General features: G+C 56.8%; 2 protein-coding genes across 5 annotated transcripts in view; one reads left to right on the plus strand and one right to left on the minus strand.

The window, feature by feature from the left end:
- Positions 1–6,797, plus strand: part of SHISA5 (shisa family member 5) — a 33,013-nt gene extending 26,216 nt beyond the window's left edge. For 2 of the 4 annotated variants that reach the window (XM_055278326.2, XM_063610460.1), the window contains exons 4-6: positions 4,866–4,981; positions 5,136–5,348; positions 5,523–6,797. In XM_055278326.2, the coding sequence (XP_055134301.1) occupies positions 4,866–4,981; positions 5,136–5,348; positions 5,523–5,602 (409 nt within the window). In that variant the 3' untranslated portion in view covers positions 5,603–6,797. Of the gene's footprint in view, positions 1–596; positions 794–4,865; positions 4,982–5,135 lie in introns of those variants that run through there. The other 2 variants (XM_055278332.2, XM_063610468.1) reach the window with 2 other exon arrangements.
- A 230-nt stretch (positions 6,798–7,027) lies between these two features.
- On the minus strand, positions 7,028–8,907 carry TREX1 (three prime repair exonuclease 1). The gene is made up of 2 exons (XM_055278287.2): positions 8,363–8,907; positions 7,028–8,042 (listed from the first exon to the last, which is right to left on the minus strand). The coding sequence occupies exon 2, from the start codon at positions 8,014–8,016 to the stop codon at positions 7,072–7,074; it is 945 nt and encodes a 314-aa protein (XP_055134262.1). The 5' UTR covers positions 8,017–8,042; positions 8,363–8,907; the 3' UTR covers positions 7,028–7,071.
- Positions 8,908–9,015: the final 108 nt, after the last annotated feature.

Genomic DNA, 9,015 nt, shown 5'->3' on the forward strand with positions numbered 1-9,015 from the left:
AGGTGTGAGCCACTGCACATGGCCTCTTTTCTTCTTTTGTTGTCAACTATAATACATATACAGGAAAGCACAGATACACTCAGTTTAACATGTAATTATAAAGCAAATTCCTTTGTAATCCCAAGAGCTACAGGAGCCATAGCCAGCATTTGAGCAGGGGGTGACATGATGGACGCTGCATGGTGGCCCCAGTAGGGTGGCCGGGAGAACATGGGGAGACAGATTGGAAACAGTGCTGGTGGGAGAGGAGGAGCTGAAGGGACAGGCTGGACTTTGCTCCTTGCGTGTGGGTCAGCCAGGGCCCCAGGGTCGCCCTCTGGGCCTAGATGGATGCAGAAGCTCCTCCTGGAGGCTTGTGGAACAGGGCCGGTGGGTTAGGTGGAAGTGGGGGTGGGGGTGCTGCTGAGCTAGAGTGTGGTTGGGGCCCACTGAGGCTGGGGTGGCTCTTAGACCCCCTAGTGGCCAGGCTGCATTCCGAGGTCAGGCCCCGCAGGCTTGGCTCAGGGAGGCAGCTCTGGGAGGCAGTTGGGGCACCTCTGCTTCCCCCGCTCCCTGGCCCCCACCCCTTGGCTCCTTGGCTGCTAGCCGCCTGTTGGGCGGGGCCATCCTGTGTCTTTAAGAGGGTGGAACAGGGGCCTCGCGTCTGTGCTTCCTGTGGCTGACGTCATCTGGAGGAGATTTGCTTTCTTTTTCTCCAAAAGGGGAGGAAATTGAAACTGAGTGGCCCACGATGGGAAGAGGGGAAGCCCAGGGGTACAGGAGGCCTCTGGGTGAAGGCAGAAGCTAACATGGGGTGAGCTTGGGCGCCATGCTGCGTGTGTGTGTGAGAGACAGACACTGAGAGATCTCTGGAGGGATGATAACGGCCTTTCGGTCGCATGTCATTGATGGCATGTGAATGTGTGTGCGTTTCTCCATTCCTGCCGCTGGTTGGGCAGGAAGACACCTGTAGTCTGCTGGTCCTGTCTTAGGGCCTTGTCCTGGACGGCCTGGGGCTGATGGCTCCTGCTTTGAGAGTCCTGAGGGGTGCTTTTGAGCCTGGAGTCTTTAGCTCTGTCTCTGGGCTGTGCTGTGGGGCCCTGCTGAAGTTGTGCAGCCCCAGGGCGGGGTACGGTGGGACCCACACCCTCCTTGGGCCTCTGTTGGGCAAAGGCTGGGAGGGGATGCCCTACAGCTAACAAAGCTCCTGGAGTTTTTGAATGTGTTTGATGCAGTTACCAAGCATTTGCCTTTTGTTAGAATAAAGCTTGGGTTGGGCATGGTGGCTGACACCTTTTTAAAAAAACTTACTATTTTTTATTTTTTTGGAGACAGAGTCTCACTCTGTCACCCAGGCTGGCGTGCAGTGGTGCGATCTCGGCTCACTGCAGCCTCTGCCTCGTGGGTTCGTGTGATTCTCCTGTCTCAGCCTCCAGAGTAGCTGGGACTACAGGCACGTGCCACCACGCCCGGCTAATTCTTTTTTTTTGTATTTTATTTTATTTTGAGACGGAGTCTTGCTCTTTCACCCAGGCTGGAGTGCAGTGGCGCAATCTCGGGTCACTGCAAGCTCCACCTCCCGGGTTCACGCCATTCTCCTGCCTCAGCCTCTCCGAGTAGCTGGGACTACAGGCGCCCGCCACCACGCCCGGCTAATTTTTTGTATTTTTTAGTAGAGACGGGGTTTCACCGTGGTCTTGATCTCCTGACCTCGTGATCCGCCCGCCTCGGCCTCCCAAAGTGCTGGGATTACAAGCGTGAGCCACCGCGCCCGGCTTTTTTTGTATTTTAGTAGAGACGGGGTTTCACTGTGTTGCCCAGGCTGGTCTCAAATTCCTGACCTCAGGCAATCCGCCTGCCTCGGCCTCCCGAGGTGTTGGGATTACAGGCTTGAACCACTGCGCCTGGCTTATTTATTTTATTTTTTAATTTTTTGAGACGGAGTCTCCCTCTGTCGCTCAGGCTGGAGTGCAGTGGCACAATCTTAGCTCACTGCAACCTCCACCTCCTTGGTTCAAGCGATTCTCCTGCCTCAGCCTCCTGAGTAGCTGGGACTACAGTCTTGCACCACTATGCCCTGCTAATTTTTGTATTTTTAGTAGAGACAGGGTTTCACCATGTTAGCCAGGGTAGTCTAGAACTCCTGACCTCGAGCGATCCGCCCACTTCGGCCTCTCAAAGTGTTGCCACCGCGCCTGGCCAGTTTATTATTTTTATTTTTTATTTATTTACTTTTTTGAGACAGAGTTTCGCTTTTGTTGCCTAGGCTAGAGTGCAATGGTGTGATCTCGGCTCACTGCAATCTCTGCCTCCCTGGGTTCAAGAGATTCTCCTGCCTCAGCCTCCCAGGTAGCTGGGATTGCAAGCACCCACCATCATGTCCGGCTAATTTTTTTTTATACTTTCTCGAACTCCAGACCTCAGGTGATCCACCTGCCTCGGCCTCCCAAAGTGCTGGGATTACAGGTGTGAGCCACCGCACCCAGCCGTTTTTTAGTTTTTTAATTCTTTTTTTTTTTTTTGAGACGGAGTCTCGCCCTGTCGCCCAGGCTGGAGTGCAGTGGCGCAATCTCGGCTCACTGCAAGCTTGGCCTCCCGGGTTCATGCCATTCTCCTGCCTCAGCCTCTCCGAGTAGCTGGGACTACAGGCGCCCGCCACCACGCCCGGCTAATTTTTTTTGTATTTTTAGTAAAGACGGGGTTTCACCGTGGTCTCAATCTCCTGACCTGGTGATCCGCCTGCCTCGGCCTCCCAAAGTGCTGGGATTACAAGCGTGAGCCACCGCGCCCGGCAGTTTTTTAATTCTTTTATCATCCAGTACAAAATGTCAGGCCAACAGTTTTTTTTTTTTTTTTTTTGAGACAGAGTCTCACTCTGTCCCCTAGGCTGGAGTGCAGTGGTGCGATCTTGGCTCACTACAACCTCCGCTTCCCGTATTCAAGCAATTCTCCTGCCTCAGCCTCCTGAGTAGCTGGGATTACAGGCGTGTGCCACCACAACCGGCTAATTTTTGCATTTTTAGTAGAGACGGGGTTTCACCATGTTGGCCAACCTGGTCTCAAACTGCTAACCTCGTGATCCGCCCACCTCGGCCTCCCAAAGTGCTGGGATTACAGGCATGAGTCACTGCGCCCTGGCCACGCTGACAGTTTTAATCTCAGCACTTTGAGAGGCCGAGGAGGGAAGATTGCTTGAGGCCAGGAGTTTGGAAACCAGTTAGGTAACATAGTGAGACCCCTGTCTCTACAAAAATAAATGTGGTAGTGCATGCCTGTGGTTCCAGCTACTGGGGAGGCTGAGGTGGGAGAATCACTTGAGCCTGGGAGGTGGAGGCTGCAGTGAACTGTGATCACACCACTGCACTCCAGCCTGGGCGACAGAGTGAGACCCCATCTCAAAAAATAAGTTAAAAAAGAAAAAGAATGAATCTTGGCCTCTGCAAACACAGCAGGGTGGCTAGTAAGGGGCTCTGTCTGCATTTGGAAGTCAGATTTTTTTTTTTTTTGAGACGGAGTCTCGCTCTGTTGCCCAGGCTGGAGTGCAGTGGCGCAATCTCGGCTCACTGCAAGCTCCGCCTCCCGGGTTCACGCCATTCTCCTGCCTCAGCGTCTCGGAGTAGCTGGGACTACAGGCGCCCGCCACCATGTCCGGCTAATTTTTTTTGTATTTTTAGTAGAGATGGGGTTTCACCGTGGTCTCGATCTCCTGACCTCATGATCCGCCTGCCTCGGCCTCCCAAAGTGCTGGGATTACAAGCGTGAGCCACCGCGCCTGGCCCTTTTCTTTCATTTTTGAGACAGAGTTTTGCTCCTGTCTCCAGGCTGGAGTGCAATGGCGTGATCTTGGCTGACTGCAACCTCTGCCTCTTGGTTTCAAGCGATTCTCCTGCCTCAGTCTCCCAAGTAGCTGGGATTACAGGCACCCGCCACCTTGCCCGACTAATTTTTGTATTTTTAGTAGAGACAGGGTTTCACCATGTTGGCTAGGCTAGTCTCGAACTTCTCACCTCAGGTGATCTGCCCTCCTCGGCCTCCCAAAGTGCTGGGATTACAGGCATGAGCCATCGCCCCCGCCTAGAAGTCAATTTTGGTGAACTTCCCAGCCCAGGGCCTGCTTTCTCAAAGGGCAGGCCCTCTGGCCTCCTGCCTCCAGGCCTCTGTGTCCTCCCCTTGGCTCTTGGCCCTCTCACCTGTGGAAGTGGCCATGCAGGTCGGAGGTGGGGGACCCAGGAGTGTGTGTGACCCCTGGCACGGTGCTTGGCACACAGCAAACTTGCGGGCAGAGGCAACTGTCCTTATCACTCAGGGGTCAGCCTCCCTACCCTGGGGCTGTCGTGGAGTGCAGGGGAACACTGGGGGCCTCCTGTTCCGGCCATACTGGCCTCTGCCCTCCTGGGGGCTTCTCTCTGTCTTCCCCCCGTGCTTCGTGAGCCATGTTATCTTCACTGTCTGCCTCCTACACTGGACTGTGGGCTCCCAGAGGCCAGGGCTGGCTGTCTTGCCCACTGTTAAGTTTTTTGACTCAAATCACAGTGCCTGGCTTGTGGCATGTGCCCTATACCCATCTGCTGATCAATTAGTTGTGAGGTGGACAAGATAGATGTATGTGTGTGGGGGTGGGACTTGAAGAGCTTCCTCCCATGCCTCTGAGGGTGGGACAAGTGGGGCAGACCCAGGGAGAGATGGTTACAGAGATTCACATATACCCCAGTTTACACAAGAGGAAACAGATTGAAACAGGTGCAGGCCACCCGACAAGGAAGTAGCTATATCTGTATTGCCCAGACCCCTTCTGGCGAGAGGGGCGTGCCCTGGGAAGGGGTGGAGTGTGGATGCTGGTCTGGGGAGGGGCGAGGTGCCCCGGGTCATGTCTAGCTCTTTGGCAGGTTCGGAGCGACCTTGGCCATTGGCCTGACCATCTTTGTGCTGTCTGTCGTCACTATCATCATCTGCTTCACCTGCTCCTGCTGCTGCCTGTACAAGACGTGCCGCCGACCACGTCGTAAGCGTGCCCACCCTGCCCCACTGTGACCTCCTGGGGTGGCAAGGGGAGCTGACCAGGCCCTGCTTTGGCTAAGCTGGAGGGATGGGTGGCAAGCCTGGCCCTCAAGACCTGGGGAGGTGGAGGAGGGTCCTGACTGGAATTCTCTTTGCAGCAGTTGTCACCACCACCACATCCACCACTGTGGTGCATGCCCCTTATCCTCAGCCTCCAAGTGTGCCGCCCAGCTACCCTGGACCAAGCTACCAGGGCTACCACACCATGCCGCCTCAGCCAGGAATGCCAGCAGCACCCTACCCAATGCAGTACCCACCACCATACCCAGCCCAGCCCATGGGCCCACCAGCCTACCACGAGACCCTGGCTGGTGAGTGCCCCTGCCAACTCTAGCCCTGCCCGACTTCCCGAGTCTCTGCCAGCACCCCTCGGGCACCCATCCCAAACTACATCACTCAATAGGCCTCTGCCCCTTTCTGCTCGCCTGCCACTTACATGGCAGCCCACCATGCTCACAGCCAACCAGGGTCCTCTCTGCTTTCAGGAGGAGCAGCCGCGCCCTACCCCGCCAGCCAGCCTCCTTACAATCCGGCCTACATGGATGCCCCGAAGGCGGCCCTCTGAGCATCCCCTGGCCTCTCTGGCTGCCACTTGGTTATTATGTTGTGTGTGTGTGTGTGAGTGGTGTGCAGGCACGGTTCCTTACGCCCCATGCATGCTGTGTGTGTCCTGCCTATATATATGGCTTCCTTTGATGCTGACGAGGTGGGGAACGATCCTTGCCAGAGTGGGCTGGGACCAGACTTTGTTATCTTCCTCACCTGAAATTATGCTTCCTAAAATCTCAAGCCAAACTCAAAGAATGGGGTGGTGGGGGCACCCTGTGAGGTGGCCCCTGAGAGGTGGGGGGCTCTCCAGGGCACATCTGGAGTTCTTCTCCAGCTTACCCTAGGGTGACCAAGTATGGCCTGTCACACCAGGATGGTGCAGCTTTCTGTATGATGCAGATGTGTCCTGGTTTCGGCAGCGTAGCCAGCTGCTGCTTGAGGCCATGGCTCGTCCCCAGAGTTGGGGGTACCCTTTGCAGAGCCAGGGACATGATGTAGGCAAAGCTTGGGATCTGACCAAGTTGGGCTTTGATCCTTTGGGCCGATGTCCCATTGTTCCCTGGAGCCTGTGTCATGCCTGTTGGGGATCAGGCAGCCTCCTGATGCCGGAACACCTCAGGCAGAGCCCTACTCAGCTGATAGCTGTCTGCCTGGACTGTCCCGTCCCTGCATCTCCCCTGGGACCAGCCGGAGGGCCACATCCACACACAGCCTAGCTGCCCCCAGGGAGTTCTGCTGCCTTTGCTGGCCCTGCCCTTCCCACAGGTGAGAAGGCCTCCTGTCCACCAGCACACTCAGGTCTTTTCCCTGCAGTGTTTTCATTTTATTTTAGCCAAACATTTTGCCTGTTTTCTGTTTTAAAACATGATAGTTGATATGAGACTGAAACCCCTGGGTTGTGGAGGGAAATTGGCTCAGAGATGGACAACCTGGCAAATGTGAGTCCCTGCTTCCCGACACCAGCCTCATGGAATATGCAACTCCTATACCCCAGTCCAGGGTGTTCTGGCAGCAGGGACACCTGGGCCAACGGGCCATCTGGACCAAAGGTGGGGTGTGGGGCCCTGGATGGCAGTTCTGGCCCAGACATGAATACCTCGGTGTTCCCTCTCCCTCTATTACTGTTTCACCAGAGCTGTCTTAGCTCAAATCTGTTGTGTTTCTGAGTCTAGGGTCTGTACACTTGTTTATAATAAATGCATTCGTTTGGAGCTGCTGCCCCCTTTCTTCCTGGCCTCGGCTGCTGGGATTGAAATCAGGCTGTACTCTTTCCATCCACCATTTGGGTTTCTCTGTGTTTTCCCTACTTTTATTGGGCTCAGATAGTTGACCATCCTGCTAGGGAAAGTAAGGGACAAACACTATGCCCTCCTCCCCAGGTCCCTGGGTGTGGGCAGAGGTCTGTGTTGCCAAGAAGGGTAGGAGCCAATTGACCACTCAGTGCTATTGGGGGGGGTCTTTATTCGTCAGATTTTCCTTCTTGGCCTACTCCCCAGGTGTGGCCAGGGATAGTCCATATAGTGTGGCTACTGCCAAGGTCAGGACGGCCAGCAGACCCAGTGGGGCCAGCAGCCCCTCCCTGGGTAGGGCTCCAGGGTCCTTCATTGGAGGAAGATCCTTGGGTTTCCTGCTCTCTCCAAGGCTGGGACTAGTGTTCCTGGTTGTGGCCAGGTGTGCAGTGGTTGTGACAGCAGCTGGTCTTGGCTTGGTCCTAGAAGAGGCGGTGACCCCATACATGGGCCTGATGGTGCCGAAGGGCCTGGCGTGAGCATCCACCCACCGCAGCAGGGCCTGTGGTCTCCACTGACAGATGCTGAGCAGGGCCAGGACGTCACCCTCAGCCGTGTGCGAGTCCGGAGGGGACTGCCCATACAGGCGTGTGTAGATGCTGCCTAGGCTGTAGCTCTTCCTTGGGCCGTGTTCTGAGGGGCTGCTTGCTCGCTCCAGGGCCTTCAGTGCAGTGATGCTATCCACACAGAAGGCACCATCCAGAGCACTGGTGAGGCCCAGCATAGCCAGCTCTGCTTGGAGCAGGGGGAAGTCGTAGCGGTCACCATTGTGTGCCACCAGGCACCAGGGCTGTGGCTGGCGCCGCAGGAAGGCTAGGAGCAGGTTGGCCAGGTTGTCATCGAAACATTGACGCCCATGTGCTGCCAGCACAGCTGTGCTCAGACCTGTGATCTCGCTGGCTGCAGGGCTGCAGGCCTTCCCCGGAGCCACACACAGGGAGAGCTTGTCCACCACACGCGGTGGTGGAGGAACTGTGGGAGGTGGCCCCTGAGAGGTGGGGGGGCTCTCCAGGGCACATCTGTGGACAGCCAGCAGGCACAGCTCCGTGACCTTGGGCTGGGAGAAGGGCAAGCCAGTGGCTTCCATGTCGAAAAAGATGAGGGTCTGCATGGGCCCCAGGGGCAGGGCCTGCGAGCCCATGGTTGGGTAGGTACCTGCCGCTGAGCCTGGGGAGGAGCATGGGGTGGGTGTGTGAGTACCCAGTGTTAAGATCCGAAGGGGAAGGAGTAGGGTAGGGGGTGGGCAGAAGCACATCCCAGGCCTTCCCTGCACAATCCTGCCCTGTCTGTCTGAGCTCCAGGGCCCATTTTTAGGCAGGAAGTTGGAGAGGATGGGGTGGTTTCCTTAGTGGGACCAGCACATTCGACTGTCTGAGAGGGATCCCTCTTCACATGACTCGGCCCCTCCCCTAGTGCCCCCTTATTCTGGGGTGGGGGAACCCATGGCCCTCCTGCCCTGCGCCATCCCCTTGTGGGGCCACACTCACCGTAGCAGGCAGGCAGGCAGGCAGTAGTGACTCGGCTGCACACTCTCCCGCGGCTCTCGCTGGCAGCAGTGGCGGGAAGTGAAACTTGGCGTGGGCCCGCCTACAGGCCCACGTGAGCCAGGCCCGCCCTGCTCGTCAGCCTGCCTGGTCTGTCCCTCTCACCAACATCCGCCCCCCCCCACACCCACTCCCCTGCCCCTGGGGGACCCCAGAGGCCTTCCAAGATCCACAGCTGTGGCCTGTTGGTGGCACAATGCACCGGGGCCATCATACCAGTGACAGGCAGCTGGAAGGACCAGGGCAGTGGCACCAGACCAGCTGCCGGTCTTACACACTGCTGGGAGCCCTTGCTGCGGCCCTTTCGTGCCCACCTGTGGGTCCCAGTTTCCCAGGCTTTCCTGGTTTAGGCCTGGGCCAACAACCACGTCCTTCCCTGCCACACAATGGTTTCTTCCCATGGCCCCAGCCCAAAGCAATGACTCAGGACAATTCCACAGGCAGGGCAGGGCTCCTTCCTCTCCAGGGCAGATCAGTTACCATGGGGACTGGGGCTCAGCAGCAGCCAGGGACAGGAAGAAGGATCCCAGCCACTCAGGGTCTGGGTCCTGCTCCACCCCTCCCATTCCGCCAAACAGATCAGACTCAGGAAACAA

This window comes from Symphalangus syndactylus, chromosome 1 (assembly GCF_028878055.3).
Source record: "Symphalangus syndactylus isolate Jambi chromosome 1, NHGRI_mSymSyn1-v2.1_pri, whole genome shotgun sequence".
Classification (NCBI taxonomy): domain Eukaryota; kingdom Metazoa; phylum Chordata; class Mammalia; order Primates; family Hylobatidae; genus Symphalangus; species Symphalangus syndactylus.